The sequence below is a fragment of the Agelaius phoeniceus genome, chromosome 1 (genome assembly GCF_051311805.1).
Source record: "Agelaius phoeniceus isolate bAgePho1 chromosome 1, bAgePho1.hap1, whole genome shotgun sequence".
Taxonomy (NCBI): domain Eukaryota; kingdom Metazoa; phylum Chordata; class Aves; order Passeriformes; family Icteridae; genus Agelaius; species Agelaius phoeniceus.
Genome location: NC_135265.1, coordinates 113,777,259 through 113,794,683, shown reverse-complemented (window position 1 = coordinate 113,794,683; position 17,425 = coordinate 113,777,259). Strand labels below are relative to the sequence as shown.

The 17,425-nt window shown below is 37.6% G+C and overlaps 1 protein-coding gene across 7 annotated transcripts in view; it reads left to right on the top strand.

Annotated features, from left to right (window-relative positions):
* The window catches only part of ST18 (ST18 C2H2C-type zinc finger transcription factor), a 168,931-nt gene extending 153,999 nt beyond the window's left edge, over window positions 1-14,932 (top strand). For all 7 annotated transcript variants that reach the window (XM_077185492.1, XM_077185522.1, XM_054633878.2 and 4 more), the window contains 7 exons: window positions 4,080-4,142; window positions 4,238-4,318; window positions 5,350-5,571; window positions 7,604-7,692; window positions 9,169-9,272; window positions 11,444-11,587; window positions 12,398-14,932. In XM_077185492.1, coding sequence (XP_077041607.1) covers window positions 4,080-4,142; window positions 4,238-4,318; window positions 5,350-5,571; window positions 7,604-7,692; window positions 9,169-9,272; window positions 11,444-11,587; window positions 12,398-12,538 — 844 coding nt within the window. In that variant the 3' untranslated portion in view covers window positions 12,539-14,932. The remainder of the gene's footprint in view (window positions 1-4,079; window positions 4,143-4,237; window positions 4,319-5,349; window positions 5,572-7,603; window positions 7,693-9,168; window positions 9,273-11,443; window positions 11,588-12,397) is intronic.
* The last annotated feature ends 2,493 nt before the right edge of the window (window positions 14,933-17,425 follow it).

Below are 17,425 nucleotides of genomic sequence, written 5' to 3'. Positions count from 1 at the left end.
ATAGCAAAGAAAGACCATTTACATAGGCAGCTGTCCAAAGCAGTTCACAAAGCCAGTAGGTAAACTGGCACACTGGCACAATGCTGCATTTTTTGACATTTCTGATCCCAAAAGGTATAAAATTTCGGTTTAGTTTGTTTTAAAAAGAGCAGAATGGTTAGCAAGGAACTGGCTTGCAAAAATGCTGACAAATTTGAAGTCATTTGCTGAGTCATATATATTTGTCCCTGCTTTTATTGGCTTTCTGCCATACAAAGACACTCACACAAATATTTTGAATAGTTGCTCCTCATGCATCACCCCCCCCGCCCCATTCATGTGTGAATAAGTAAATTTGCATACCAATATGGTTATTTTTCCACTAAAGCTTCTAGAGTTTTGGTCATGCCATAAGGAAAGAGGAGCAACAGCATATGACTTAAATGACAAACTGCACACTGTACGCCATGTATAATAAGTGAGTTGTGAAAGACAAAGTCAAAGTTCATGGACATTTCACAGACAGAAATATGTTGCATAACGCAGTTAGCATTTAATTTCAATTAACTAGAAAAAGAGCAAAAATCAAAATCTGTTCACAGACAATTTGCAAAAGAAAAAAAGGCTAAATAAAATTATTTTTCACAAATGTACCACCTCAATTTAGGTTCTTGCAAACCTAGTTCAGGTGATATTTTGAACAAAAACTTTGCTTCTGTCTAAATTAAATCTTTTTCCAAAATGCTGCAATCATACTTGTTCTGGTATAGTGATAGCAATAGTTAATTGTAGCATTGCTATGTGAGCAGAGGGCATAAATGCTCATAGAATCAGGCCAGGAAAGTACCCTCATGTAGTTAGGCATGAATATGAAAAAGCTGTGTATTTTTTCCAAATGTTATTCATGTTTAATTTGCCAGAATCAAGATAAGATTTTGGCTTTAATTATGAAACTCTATGCCAGCAAAGATACAAGGCTTCCATGTGATCCACAGTTTGGAAATAAGGAAGATCTGCTCAGAAAGTGGGCCTGTGACTCAGATTCAAGAAAATTTCTATATGAGGATTCTTGCTGCTCAGAACAATCTGAGGTGGTCAATTTAAAACATAAGTTTGATGATGACTCAGATTTTAAAGCTAAAAGGGATAATTAGGGCTGATATCCTATTTAATCAAAGAGCTTGCTTATTAAGCCTTAAATAATTTTAAATGTCTGCTTTAGAGAGGTATTTACTTACAATTCAGAAACTTTTAGGAATAGGTGGTCAGTCCTACCCTTATACTCATTTTTGCAGTGGTTAAATGTCAATTTTTAGGAGAGATTTGAGCAGTTTTTCTACATGGGTTCCACATAAAACATTGATACTGATTTATACTGAGTTATAATGCCTTCCATAGGCAGTATAACAATTTCAGAAAATGGTTTTCTCAGCTGACCTCTATGGGTTTGCCTTGACTACAGTTCATATCCAACACCTCTGGTCAAAAACATTTCAGCTTTTGAGGGAGAAAATGTACCAGAAGTGCTCCTAAACCTGCAGCTCAGCATTTAAATTTTACTTGTAGTTGTTGTTCATCTTCCTAAAGATAAAGCAATCCTCTTGGAGAAAGGGACGAAATAGGAGGTACTCAGTGCCCATTTGCAAGAATTTATAAGTGAAATCACAGAGATTTATTTTTGAATAACAACTTTGGAAGAATTGTGAAAGAATTGTGTAACTACAGCCACCTGAGGGTTGACATCTCTTAATTTGATGTCCTGAGACCTCTGGCCCTTCAATGTAAATCTTATTTTCTTGGCTCTGCACAGGAATTGATTATAGAGGATGACTCCCTAAGCTGGGGCACCAGTCCAAACATCACTTAAAAGCTGATGAAATTCCCCAGCATTACTGATTGAAAGGCAATAGGTTTTTGGTGTATTTTGTGTTCTGGAATTTCACAATCCATACAAAGATATAACCCATATTTAGAAAACCCAATCCAGTTGTCAAGATTAGGAGTCTTGCTAATGAAGCTTTTTACTTATTTGTCAGTAGCCTACCTGAAATATCCTTTTGCAGTTTCATTAGTCCTGACAATATCTCAGCCTGAAATCTTCAGTGACCTCAGAATAGCTTGGACTCCAATCCAGTTGGAAATCTGTCTGCTGTCAGAAGTGGTAACTACAGATGGGGTGATATAAAATTTAGTTCAGTGTCCTTTATAAGTATATTCACAACTCCCAGACTTTCAGATCTGAATGTCTCACACAAAGAGCTTTTCTTGAATTAAAGTCCACCTCCAGTCTATGCAGGGAGCCCTTCCATCTGTGATCATCTGATAAAACAAGTAGCCAAAATTAATTTCCTTAGTTTTTGGCAGGTGTTCTGGATTTACTTGTGAGCATTCACACTCTCCAGACATCTGCCCTTGCTGCCTGCTCCACATGACATTGTGCCCAGTCCTTGTCCCACACTTAAACAGGTCAACATTTAGTACTACACAGTCAAGCATGTCCTGGCATTCTGCAAACCCCCACCTTTACCTTTGCTGTCAGTGTGAGGAAATTCATTCCACCAAAAATACAGTTCACTAAGTGCCATCATGAAATGTTTTGATATTATCTTAAAAAAAATTCATCCCTTTCTTCATTTGAAATAATGCTGAATTTTGCTTGAATAAATGTATAAATTTGCTCATGTCCAAAAGAAGTCAGATTTTTGACAAATTAATTGTTCACAGAAAACTAGTTTTAAATATTCTGTGAAGAGATGCACCTGCACACTCAGATGTGCTATTACCATTATATTTGTAGGTGTTTTCCATGGCAGCCTACCAATGACAAGATGAAATCACGAATCTCTTTAACTCAGGAAAGATTCAGTAACAACTGAAACCCTTAAGAGCACATTGAACCCTGCAACTTTCCTTAGTGGTTCAGTACAACATTATTTGGCACAACTCCTTATGTAATTCTGATACTCTGTAAAAATAATAGCATTTCAAAGTCCCTTAGGGTTGCTTAGTATAAGAACTTTGTGTTGTATAATACAGAAACATAGAAAAGGCTGGCATAACTTCTAAGGCAAATGTTTTTTGGTGCTGCTTTGTTTGCTGAGGTATGTTAATCTTCTCTGAAAAAACCTCAAGCCAAACCACCCCACAAATATACAACAGCCTTAAATTAAAAAAAAAAAAAAACAAGCAAAAGAAGGAAAAAGAAAAATTAAAAAAAAAATAAAATCTCTGTACTTCTGAGATAGAAGGTGTTACCAGCGAGGTCCTGCTCCAAACCCCACAGAAGTCAGTGGAAAGACCTACTGACCCAAGCTGGCTTTTGGGGCATAGCAAGCAAGAAGCCCACCCTGCCAGAGTGCTGGCAAAAGCACAGTAACCACCAGGCTTTTTTTTTTTTATTGTATGGATGTTTCAATATTAAAAATTCATACTTGAAAAGGCTTGTTTGTCTCTCATACACAGAGAAACCCCTTAACTATGAGAAATAAGCATAATCCAATTGCTCAGCTGAACACCCAACTGAATCTCAAGCAAGAAAGAGATGGTGCTGTGGTATGCTTACAGGGCTAGAATACACAAATTATTAAATTCAAATTCTGGCTGCCGTCTACCGATGCCCAAAAGTAAAACTGCTTCTCTGCTTTCATATCCCTTTCTGTAAATACTGGCAAAGTGCTTATTTATATCTCTACCTGAAAACATCATACCAAATAATAAACAAACACATAAAAGCAAATTTACAGATAGATCTATATCAAACTGCTTTTTTCTTCTCTTTGTAATGTTGATTCTGTACAAGGAAAAATGTTTGATGCAAACATTGATATAAACTAAGTAAATCAACGCATCATATACAATATATTTCATATTCCATACTAAGACTTTGCTATTTGGAAAAAAAAAAAACAACCAAGAAACCCTCCCCCAAAAAAGGGAGTCTCCTTAATTAAGGGGAAAAACCAAACCAGCGAGAGGTAGGTTTAGTTATTCAGCAAAAGTTCTGCTGTTCTTTCTTCCACTCTAGACAAAATATAGATTATACACATTATTTACTCTGTATCTTTGTGACCATATTTTGTAATTCCTGTATTATTCCATAGGTGCCCAACACCTGGCTGTGACGGCTCTGGCCACGTGACAGGGAACTATGCATCCCACAGAAGGTAACAACCATCCCATCACATGGGGCTGCAGTGCTCAGGGCTCTCGGCTGGCAGCAGCAGAAAGAGGTGGCTCTTATTCTGTGTGCTTCTTTCAGCTTGTCTGGCTGCCCTCGTGCCAGGAAAGGAGGTATCAAAGTCACTCCTACCAAGGAAGAAAAAGAAGACCCTGAACTTAAGTGAGTACAGAAGCAGGGAGGAGGGGGGGAAACGGCCTGTGAGAGTCCAGGACTTGAGGAACCACAGGGAGATGCCCCAGTTAATCTCAACCCTGTGAGAACAGTGCCCAGAGCTGGAACCAAACCAAGCGTTTCTGCTTCTTGTGGAGTTGGTGGAGTCCATCACCTAGGAGACTGAACAGTGAGGAAGGATTGCTGTATCTGCTTCTATTGCTCCAATTATTTTAAAGAGTGCTATGCCAATGGGTTGAAAAATTTGGCAAAATGAAGGAAAATTATTACTGACTGAGGTGAAACATGTCAGCTAATTAAATCAAAGTGACACCTTAAAAATATGTTCCAGAGAACTTAGATATCTGTAAGTCTCACGTCTTTTCTATATTTATAAATGAAAATTTCACTTAAAGTGAAAACTGGAAACTCCGTAGAGATTCACTACATTCCGGGCTTGAATGCACATTCCATTAAAATTTGTAAATGGTAACTGCCAGAATATAAAAGTGAAGACTTAGTTGTATGGAGAGTTGTTTTAATACTTGCTAATGATATATGTGAAACTGCGTAACACTGACAGAGCAGTACAAAAAATTCCCTCTCCTTTCTTTGCAAGTATTTGCATGGATTTCCGTGCACGTTTGCCAGTTACAGGAACCCACTCTCTTCTTCATACCAAAAACCAAGATAGAAATGAGACAATGTTGACTTTCCATACACTTGAAGAAGTGTGATTTATTGCCCGTGATAGAATTTCAATTTTCTTTTCCAGTAAAATACTATCTAAATGAATGTCTTATTTTCTTAGTCTCTACAGCTGTACTTTAAATTGCCTTATTTTAGTATCTGCTGAACTCCCCATAACCCAGCTTGACAAGAGTTAGATGCTCTGGTACAGTGTGCCAACAGGGACCAAGTCTTACTCCATTAAAGCAAAGTCACAAAGGCAGCCAGAATGATTTTCTCCGGATTTTTTGAGAATTTTTTTGCCTGCTCTCTGCTGTGAAAATGAGGGATCTTTTGCTGTGTTTCCATAGATGCCCAGTGATAGGCTGTGATGGCCAAGGTCACATATCAGGTAAATACACTTCCCATCGCACTGCTTCTGGTTGTCCTTTGGCTGCCAAGAGACAGAAGGAGAGTCCTGTCAATGGGTCTTCGCTATCCTGGAAACTGAACAAACAGGAGCTGCCACACTGTCCTTTGCCAGGCTGCAACGGGCTGGGTCATGTTAATAATGTTTTTGTCACCCACAGAAGGTATAACTTTGTGTTTTCTCTTTTCATTTTTCCTTAACATTCCACTCTGAATTGGCAACATGTGAGTTTAGAGTCAGAATAAATTGTGCTAAAGTCTTTTGAGTAATAACATTGCAGCTAAAGTGATACAAAACAGAATTACTTAGAGAGACTTAAACTTTTATCTCTTTTTCTATGTTCCCATTGAAGCATGACTTTCCAAGGTGTTCAGATTAGTACAGTGTCTATGCATTTTAAAATTAAGTAGAATTCTTTCCTTGGGAAATATGGAGTTCTATCTGCATATCTTCCAAAGAAAAGAGAAATATCATTGAAATGTCACCAGAAAAGCTTTAGCCAAGAGTCATTCATTTCATCTTTCTTCCAGTGGAAAAGTTATACTCATAAACTTTGTATTTAAGCAACTAAAGTTACACAAAGAAAAAACAAGAAGCATGCAGCTCTTATATGGTTTAAAAAAGTTCTAACAATCTTACAAAGAAAATTATCCTTGCAGAGAAGAAGTCACACATATAACGAAAAACAAACACCATCTATCACTGTGAAAAATAATAATCTGACTATATTGAATCAAAAATAATCAAAGACTCTGACTGGCAAGTTTGGTTTTCTGTCTTTAATGGTAATTAAGTCTACATTCTCTGTCTCCTTTGCTTTCTTCCTAACACTTTGAGCCAACTTCTCTGAAACAAGAAACGCCCATGGTCATTTGAATAAATTCAGTCAGAGTCCAGTGTTATCCTAATTTTATTTCCTACAACCCATCTAAAAGTCTTTTCATTAGGACACTACTGTAAATTGTGGCAAATTAAGCAAGTAGCAAAAACTGTATTTTATCTGGTAGCAATTCATAGTACATATGATTCCTGTCCTACATGAGACTGGGTCACTCTCAAGATCACATTAGTTAAAATGATGTAGCAAATATAACTCTGTTTGATATCCTTTCCTAGGATGTTAGAAACCTAACAAGTAACTCATGGCTTTTAAACAATCTCCCAGTTAGCTATCTGCTCTGGGCAGAGATAAGAAGCAGAAATTTAGAAATTAAGAACTAGCATCTTTCTGTATAGCTTTTAGCCAAGCTAATGAAAGCTTAGGTTTTGCTGCTTTGTTGTTTTTGGGGGTTTTTTTCAATGTGGAAATGCCATGTCTGTTAGGATTCTCTTTTTTAAAAAATTTTTACACACACATACACACACACACACACACACACACACACACACACACACACACATCAACCATTTTCCTGTGGAACAAAATTTTGCCTCTCTTCTTACTCAGATACACCTAAAAACAAATCTTTCTGCCAGTTCTTCAGCATATGGGTATTTCTTCTTTGTTATTTATAAAGGTAGTATTAAGACAGTGCAATTCCTCTTAGCCCTTTAGTGGGCTATAAAAATTGCCTCAGATAATTACCAGCTGATGAAATTGTAAGCTTTGAAATAGCAAAATGTAATTTAATGTGAACAGTGGTTAAAAAGCAAACTGACTATCTAATGGAACCATTCAAAAAAGCTATTACAGCCTATAGGGTATATCCAGAGTTATTATTGTATTGATCATTACTATGTATCAACAAAGTGATACAATAATTGGGCACTGTGGACATCATCCCATTAACTAATTTTTTTTAGGATAGTAAACTTGCCATTTTAAATACCACACTCTCCTCTCCTTTGGAGCACAATCCCTTGATAAAAACAGTTTACAAGTGTTTGAATTTAACGAATTCTGTAAATGCATCTTCATATAGCTTAACAGGAGCTGCTACTGCAATTTTGTTTATTTTGAAATATGCTTAAGAGTTGTTTACTCATAGATTGAGATTTCTGTGCCAATTTTCAAGCTGGAATATACAGCTAAATGACTCTTTATGAGTTATGTCATTCCCTGAAGCCATGCTATAATGGAGATACTGATGTGACCTTAGGTACAGAGGTCTGTCTAAGTGCATGATAATATTGCCTGAAAGGATTGTTGCCATTTTCAAGTGGGTGCTAATGTTTTTTTTTCCTATCTGTTTCAGCCTGTCTGGTTGTCCTCTGAATGCACAAACCATAAAAAAGGGCAAAATTTCGGAAGAATTAATGACTATCAAGCTTAAAGCAAGTGGCGGTAAGGAGATCTGTAAAAATTGATGACATTTATTTAGATAGAAGGGCCCTGACTCCCATTTATACTTGTGCCCCTTTATGCCATTCTGGCATTAATTCTCAGTACTTTGTCTCTAGCAATAAAAAATGGTGATTAACAAAAAATATTTGCATGAGAGATTATAAAATTATTCTTGTTTACCTCTTGATAACTGAACATTGAGGATATGCTCTTGTACCAGAGCATTATTTTTGGTTTTTGTATCCTTTCAATATTGTTTTAATTAATAAACAATTAGTTACAGATCAGGAGGACTTAGCTATCTGAATAAGGTACAAAGGGAGAAATATTGTGGGCAGAAATTGACTCATCTCTCTAACTTCATTCCTACATGGTTGAGTATCTATGCAGTGCTTGTGCAATTTAGCTAACCTAAGTGCAAAGCAATAATTACCGAAGAGTTGCAGGGGGAAATGTGTAGGAGTCTCCCTTCTTATACAATGTGCTTTAGCAAGTTGGGCATTGAGCCAGGATTCAGGAAATTTAGTCTTTAGCCTCCAACTGCTGAGGAAAACGGTCGCATTACTGCTTACAGATTTCCCATGCTGGCTCCCCAGTAGACTCGGTTCTAGGCTTTAAAGCAGTAACAACAGTGGCACAAATCTCCAGGCAGAGTTGGGCTCAGAGTGATACTAAGCAGAAACAGGCACATGCATTTGCCAGCAGCTGCTACAGCTCAGTATTTTTCAGGATAAGGCTTTCATTAAAGAACTGAAGCTTTCTTACTCTGCTATCTAACTTGTTGGGATGAAAAAAGGTTCCTTGGGTTTTTTTGTTCTTTTTTTTCTTTTCCCCTGTAATACCTGTTAGCTTTCTGAAAATTTCACCCTTTCTTGTTATTTAAACTTCACTATTTATCAGATATAACTAAGGCTGTGCTTATTGAAGTTATTCTGCACAGGACCTTGCCCCCACAGAGATTCTTGCAAAATCAGAAACAGGTAGAGATGAGTGAACAATTATAATAGTAAAGATGTTGCTCTGGTGTATTTCCTGAAAAAGAAGTTGCTGTCGCATTCCTTTAAAACAAAACAAAACAAAACAAAACAAAAAGAAAAACCCCAAGCCAAACCAAACCAAACAAAAAAAAAAACCCACACCCAAGCACCATAAAAATCTCCTCATGTTTATGATAAACTTTCCTCTTTCTGGGCAATTTTTCCTTTCTGTTCCCTTCAGCTTGTAGTTGCATGATGCAGTGAAAAAAGAAAGTGTGAAAAAATTAGGACTAAGATAGCCCCATCTATGTTTCAGCTCATATAAATGTTTAACAGGAAGGAAAGAATTTTGACAGTAAAATCAAAGACAATATAAGGATCAATAATTTGTTGAAAAGCTTATTTTCCTATGGTTAAGTACCAGGTAATGCAGCCGGTTACTTATACATCATCATGTAGACACTTTAAATCTGATGTTGTAATTTTCAACTATTTACAGGTATTGAGAGTGATGAAGAAATAAGACATTTGGATGAGGAAATAAAAGAACTGAATGAATCCAATCTTAAAATTGAAGCTGACATGATGAAACTTCAAACTCAGGTATGCCATAAATGTGAAACCTTTTCCTATGCTATGTTTAAGCACGATAAATAAATTAAATGCTATGTAAATGTTATGTTTAAAAATAGCTAGTCTCCTCTGCACTTCTTTTTCCAAGCTCTTGTTTGTTGTTTTCTGTAAATGAGCAGCAGGTATTGTCTTAAAGATCTGCTGAATGACAAATTCAGGACAGTTTGTAGTTAATCATAGCAAGCAGACATGAAACATACTTACCAAACAAAATATCCATTCTCCTTTGTTGACCAAACATCTGCTTACCAAACCAGGGAGGTTCTATGACTTGAGTTTTTAGGGATGATAATTCCTCTTACAAACCCAGTCCAATCTTAATGAGTACCTAAGAAAATTTTCCTAGTTTAGCTCACCCACTGTCAATTATTCAAATAGCTTGAATTTTGCCTCCAGGCAACAGCTGGTAAGGAATGTATACCTTTTGCTAGTTTGTGCAGCAAAGGATTTTGATGGGAGTTATGCAAAAGAGTGATTCTCTTTCATTATTTTGTATACTGGAGAGATTAAGTTGGTTTTAATATGCTGATAGTGGTTCTATGGAGTGAGCTGTATAGTTTCATCCCTTCAGACTCCCATATAAACCTGGAGGTTAACCTGGGCAGATTGGATAAAAGCATGAGCAGAAGCTTCAGAATTTTCAGAATAAAAGTGAAATAAAACTGTGAACAGAATATAGATCCAAACTGATCTAAACCAAACTGAGTGTACCCCTCCTCTATTTGCACCACATTTAAATGAGCAGTGTTGACTCCTGCTGTTTTTGCAATAACCACTGAGTGTATGGTCTAAACAAGGTAGAAGCATGTGCCACCTGTGCTGGATCTAAACAATCTGGCTGCACACCACAGCAGTTGTGGATATATCCAGCCCAAACTGCACTGCAGGGGGGCTGTGCTCACTGTCTCAGGACACTTGGTCACTGTGCTATTTGCATGGAGATTGCCAAGTTTCCAAGTTTGTGCAGTCAGATTTCTTCTCCCAGGACTTTTTCCCTGGTGAAGGCAGCTTGACCAGCAAGGCCTGAACTGAACTACAGCAGAAGCCATAAATCTCCTACCTCCTTTTACTCTACCCCAGCCAGGTGTTAGACTGCTACGAACACTCTCCAGAGGAGGGGTTGTAGTGGATGACAGGCACACAAAAAGGGGTTTCTCACACTGGGGAGTTTTGCTGTGTGACTGTGCCTGAGCAAAGGAAGTAAAGTGGCCACCAGCAGGAAGCATTTAAGTAGTGCAAAGAGGTGCATACTAATAAGGAAGGGTGGGCATGACAGTTGTGGGTATGACTGCACTGGTCAGTGCCCTGTGGAGCTGTGGTGGAGCACAGGGATGGCAGCCCTCAGTTCTGTCAGCCCTGCTGATCTGTCTGCTCCCGGGACAAGGAGCAGGGCAGGAGGAAACCAGACACTGCCATTGCTGGTTTTGTTTTTTCAGCACTGCTTTTGACATCTAAGCTTTCAGACCTGAGCTCTCACTTTGAAAAGATACCCTTTTTTTTCTACCTTGGCTGCTTTTTCGTGCTCTTTCCAAACCCTCTTTTCCATTCCGTTGGTCAGAAATCATCTTTGTGATACGTGCTCAGCCTCTCAGTTTCCTTTCCACTCTATTTTTTTCTTATTGTTCCCAGCACCAGGCCTGTTGCTAATCCCAGCCAGTCCAGAGATCACCCAGGAGCAGGGCAGGAAAGTAGCACAACAGCTAATACCCAATACCCGTGCAATGCTATTGTGGTTGAGCAGCAGGGATGCTGTAAGAGCAGGACAGCAATGAAAACACCAACCTCCTTTCTCCTTCCCTCTGCCAGCCCTGAGGCCACACTCCATCCCAGCTCCACACTGACCCTCCTCTGCAAGCTCAATTCCCTCCTCCCACTCTGGGGCACTCTCTAGTGCCTTGCTGCCACAAGGTTTCTCCATGAACCGGCAGCAAAGTCCCTCATTTCAGAGTAAATACAACCTCTTCTTTGCTCTGAATGTTCTGTGGAGAAGTTATGTCTCTCCTAAACAAAGCATAGAGCTGAGTTTCAGATTCATCATGGCCTCTCTCATAACCACCCAGCTGATATTTTGGGTTCAAACTGCAGTAACAATGCTGCCAAGGGTTTGTCTGTCTGTGTTTATGCCTGCCTGTCTCTTTTAGATCACATCTATGGAGAGCAATTTGAAAACAATAGAAGAGGAGAACAAACTCATAGAGCAGAATAACGAGAGCCTTTTGAAGGAGTTAGCTGGCTTAAGCCAAGCCCTTATCTCCAGTCTTGCTGACATTCAGCTGCCACAGATGGTAAGCCCACAGCCAGCAGGTTAACACCTTCTTTTGAGACTGCCTTGCCAGCACTCAAAGCAGATGAGCAAGCTCAGGGACTGGCAGGAGCACTGGAGCTGCAATAGCAGAGAGCACTTTTAGGCTGATTTGCTTTGCAAAGATGCATGATCATGAAGTCTGTGTGGTGGTAGGTGCAGTTGCTTTCAGGAATGAGCCAGCCCTGGTATCTCTGCCCTATACCACACCATGCAAGGCAGGCTTTTCCCTCAAACCTCCTTGTCTGAACACCCATCCTGCACAAAGAGTGAAAACTTCACTCTCATGAGAGCCCTCATTTACTCAGCTCCCAGATCAAAACCTGTGTCATACAGATAATTTTTCTGGAGACAACCAAGCTCCATCTTCTCAAGAATTTCACATCTTACTTTCAAACAAAGGCCAAATCCACAGAGGTACCCATGTTTCCAGTGCCCTTTCCAAATGTCAAGACTGCCACTGGCAGATTAAGAAAGGACAGTTAGGGGGAATGTCAGTCACAATCCCAGAGACAAATAGACAAATAGGCCACAAAAAAAAGAAAAAAAAAAAAAAGGTTACACTAACCATAATATCTCCAACTCCTTTTCTTGCTTGGAGAGAGTATGGATTCCCTAGGACATGCAACTCCTGTAATTTCCACAAACCTTCCATTAATTTAAGTGGCTGCCCTGTTCATGACTTCTCCCCAGTTGCCATATTGCTCCTTTGCCGTGCTGTAGGGTTGGGTGTTTGGGTTTTTCAGCCTTAATTTTACCTCCTACAATTATAATCTGTTTTGTCTCCATTTAGGGGCCAATCAGTGAGCAGAATTTTGAAGCATATGTAAATACACTCACAGACATGTACAGCAATCTGGAACGGGACTATTCCCCCGAATGCAAAGCTCTGCTGGAAAGTATCAAACAGGCAGTGAAGGGCATCCATGTGTAGGATGTGAAAGCTGCTGGGCAACAGAAATTACTTAACAGCAGTAAACTCCAGATGGATCTGTTAGGAGTTCATGTACTGCTAAGGGGTGTAGGTTGCCATGCTGCATTTACAATTGCAACATTGCACTAATTTTTTCCCAGCTGACATAAAAAAAGAATAAAACCACAACAGACTATTTGTATTAACAGCAATGCACTCTGTTAGTATATTGTATTTATTTCAGTACAATTTCTTTTTTTTTCTTCTTTTGCACTCAGTTTTTGTAAAGTGAATGTAAAAAGTGTGTGCGACTATTTTTTATATTTTTTATTTATTTCTAATCAAAGAGTTGGTTTTTTTATCTTTTAACAGCATTTTTGCGGCCTGCCATATTTTTACAATGTGTTTATTAATTTATTTTCCAATGGGATTTTAAATAGACTGAAAGCTATACTGTAAATTAAATAACTTGCTGGGTTTGTACAGGAAGAAAAAAAAAACCTATGAAAGTAACAAATGACTGAACCGTGGTTCTAGTTTTATTTTCCTCACATCCTGCTTTTTTATAATGGCTTTGTATCAGAAATGGGTTTGCAGTAACACGAGATGTGAAGATGCATGGAATGAGAAGATAAATGGTGCCCACTAGTGGGGAACTTGGGCTCTTAAAAGCACAGTATGCTGGAAAACAGTGTGTTAAAGAATATGTTAGCAATAATGAAATATAGCAATCAGCAAAGCACTTGACTTGGCTGTGTGATTTAGCCTATGAGAATGATTATTTAAAATGTTTCAAGAGAACTTCAGATTTATTTTACCACTGCAGCTTTTGTTCAGAGTTAGCTCATGGAGGGAAATGACAATTATCTCTAAACAAGAAGGGTAATTAGGTAGGTACTGGTACTTTTTTAGTATGAGACGTTGAGGTTTTAAGCAAGTGACCAGTATTGCAATGGATTTGGATTGAAAAAACGCAAACACATCCCAAGCTAAAGGCTTTGTACATAATGAGTCGAACACATCTCCCCTGAAATGGCATTTAATACTGGTTTGAAGGTAATGGCAGCTGAGGAGGCAGCGGTCTGTCTGGAGGGCAACAACACCCCTCTGGCACCACGGTGGTCGCTTGTCCCTTTGAATGACCGGTAGCAACACCGTGACTGGTTTCTCCCATCCTTCTTCACTAAGACTAGGCTGATACTGAATTTGTCACCAGTCTTCTGGTAGGGTCCCAAGTGCTACAGAGCAGACAGACAGGCGGAGGTGTGGACAGACGAGCACTTGCGCAGAGGTATCCGGTTAGCCTGGGTGTGGAACTTCTGAATCCGTCAGAAACTAGCGGTTGCTATAACAGAGGCAATGTCTATTTCAGGGATTGTAAGTAATTAAGCATTGTTTCAAAAGTTTTTTTTATATTTATTTTTTTTAAGAAAAAGGTATAAACAACCAGCTAAACTGCCTTTTTTGTATGCACACACACCTCATGTGCATATGTGCCTCAGTGTAAATGTATACATGGATCTAGCGTGTGTTTAATTTTTCCGTGCTATAATGAAAGTGTTTATTTTTATTAGCCGCATTTATATTTAGATTGAATATGATGGCATTCACAGGCTTGACATATACAATTATATTATTACTGTTCCTGCACAAAAGTACTATTCAGAAGTGATTCAACTCTCATGCACTGTGGTCACTGTTCTGCATTAGGTGGGGCTTGCTTTTTGTTGGGGGGTTGATTCAACTCTCCGATCTTAGTTTAGACAGGGGAAAATGTGTGTTCTTAGGAGCTGTGTTTATTTTTAAATTGATTTTTCAAAAGCTACCATATGTGCTGTCTAATATAAATAGGAGAACACCAAACAAAAATTTGCTATTAAAGTTATTGTTCTTGCTAAAAACTCAAAAAGCAAACATTTGTTATACTTGTTAAATGCATACAAAATGAGTTCACTCATTACAAAGACTAAAGTTTAATTTACTAAATATTTTAACAAATTTGTTATATATTTTATTTAAGTAAAAAAAATTCTCTTACTGACCTATGTATTTATTATTATGATTTACTATCGCTTCAGGTTAATTTATCTGTGTTTGGTTGTTTGCTCAGGATGTTCTGTGAAGTATGTTTGTATTTATTTGCCTCCCTCGTATTTGATGTGTTTTGTAATGTGCACTGTTTTTTCTTTTTTTTCTTTCTGTTTTTCTTTTTTTTTGTGTTTAAATGCATTGATGAGCTATACTGTAAATTAGACCTTTTGTAAAGAGCAATGATGTATGCATTTTTTAATTTGGAGTAGTTTGTATACTGTTTCTTCATACAATTAATATTTCTTACATCAAAACAACAAAATTGTGTTCTGTGCTGTACATTTGGTGTATGGTAGGAAATAAAATTGATAATGAAATATTGCAGCAAGTTTGTTGGGTTTTTTAGCCTCTAGATGCCAACTTATATTACACTTTCTTAACTGCACCTGGCACTATACATTGTGTCATATGTTTCACTTGCTTTGTGTACAAAATGTGTCACCCTCATAAGTAAATTTCTGATATAAATAATTTAATTAGTGTTTTACTTTGTCAATTTGAAATAAGGAGGAGAAAAATAGAACTGCTTAAGAGGTCCCTTTCACTTCTGAAGGGAAAAAAAGATTTGAGATGATAATCACTGCATTATTTAATGCATTCTTTTCTTGGCAGTTGTAGACTTCATTTATACTGATAAAGTACAGGATTTGTGCTGACCTTTAACAGCTGCTAAATGATGTTTAAACATAAAAGCCGTTGTAAAGTTTCCAGCAATTCGGAACCGCCCACTGTTCCAATGCAATTTTCTGCTGAGAACTGCAGTGCTCAGACATAGCAGAAATAAAAATCTGCTGGTTTTAGAAAGACAATATTTCCATCTAATGGACTTTCTTTTTTCACTGCTTGTTGTAGAGAATACAGGAAACAGTTTTATTTAGGATGCATGCTAATGGCTTCAGGAGCATTTCTTGTCTCAGATTCCAACCTTCCACATATAGAGAATAATTTTCATTTGGAAAATAAGTCGCATTTAAATGCCATAAAGCAGCTGATAATTATTTATTTGAATAGACATCTTCAGATAAACCAAAATGGACTGACACATAAAAAATTACATGTACTGCATTTAGCTAGAAGGGAATTTAGAAATTTGTATCACATGAATCTGGGATGCTCACAAATCTTGCCAGGTTTGAAGCTGTAGAGTCAGCAAAGTGCTGGAATCAAGGCAGACCTGTCCTGGGAAGCTCTGTTCCCGTGGAGTTCGGAATTTGCTTTGTTCTAGGACACTTATCCAAGGGCACCATGAACAGGTTATTTTTATTAAGCAAGTTATTAGTTATTTATGTAATATGACAATGAATATAAAATGGTATTTTGAAGGATTCTTAAAATTTACTATTAAACTTCTGCTGTGGATCTTCATATCATGAGACACTAGTGGGACAGTCTCTCCTCACACATCACAGACGAAGCAGAAAACAGGTCTGTCTTAGCAATGTGCCTAAATGCTAAACAGATAAAGACTGAGGACAACATTTTCATTTTGTCTGGCTGCCTAAATTCAAATCAAAAATTTAGAAAGCTTTATTGTCAGACAGACAACTCTTCTCATGTAATTTTCAAAGTTCTATAATAAATATGATTATCTGCTGTTTATAAGATTCGGGAAAGGCAGTGCTATGAGGATGTTGGACTCTACATACACCTAAGAAAACTATGCTTAATCTCAAATATTCCCAGCAATCTGAGACAAGGATTGTGAGCAGAAAACCACTTTTCCTAGTGGTTTTGGATAGGAATATGATATCCACAGTTAAGTGATGAAATTATTATTATTATCTAAAGACTATCTACATTTATCTTTAAATGATTTGCTCTGATAATGTTTTGGTGTTGAAATTATGGCCTTTTTCCATTAAAAAAAAAAAAAAAGAAGAATTAACACTTAAGCTGTATTCATTATTAAATTCATTATTAAACTAATATAAACTGGGGGGTTGGGGATATCCCAAAACAGCAAACCCCATTGTGCTTGAACAATGTTTCAAACAATTTTCATCTTCTGAAATTTCTATTTTTAACAATTGTTCTGTAACTATGCCTACAGAAGGGGGGAAAGTACTTAATTCAGTAAAAATACATAAATTCCAATTTTTGAATTAACTCAAGTTGAAGCTTTAAATATGAAAGAGAAGGAAAGGGAGCAAGAACAGTCAATATCTGCTGTCCTGACAGCTCAGGAAGCCTATCCTCTCTCTTAACTAACCATGATAAAGAGTTTTGAGTCTATGATGTAGACAATAGATTCTGTAGAAAACAGATTCTGTTTTCTACTGGAATTTTATCTCTATGTACTAATTAAGCATCTCTTGTCTCTTGCTGACTTAGTGTATCATTATCTAACTGTGTCATGGCTTTTCTACTCAATGCCTCTTTGTCCTACTTACCCTGTACTTTTAATAAGTCACAGCATTTCTTGACAAGGAATTTGTTATCATGCAGTGACACAGAATTATGACACAAGTCCTCTCCTTGGTTTCCTCCTGTGTTCATTCAGTACAGTACATTCTACCTGTCTTGGAAATTCTGCTATGCCTAAACTTTTTTTATGATTCATGCAGCTGTGTAACTTGGATGCTGCCAGGAGATCTGCAGCAGACAAAGTCCTTTGTTCAACTTGCTCAGGATACTGTGGGATGATAGAGCTCCATTTAGCTTTTGTGTAATGTAGGACAGTGACCTACTTTCAGTACCTTTCAATATCTCGTTCTGGCTTGGTTTTCTTCTGTCTCTTTTGCTCTAGTAAGTCTTAGACAGCCAAGCTTACACATAATTGCATCAGGGATTAGTCTGATTTCCTGTCTGACTTCATGG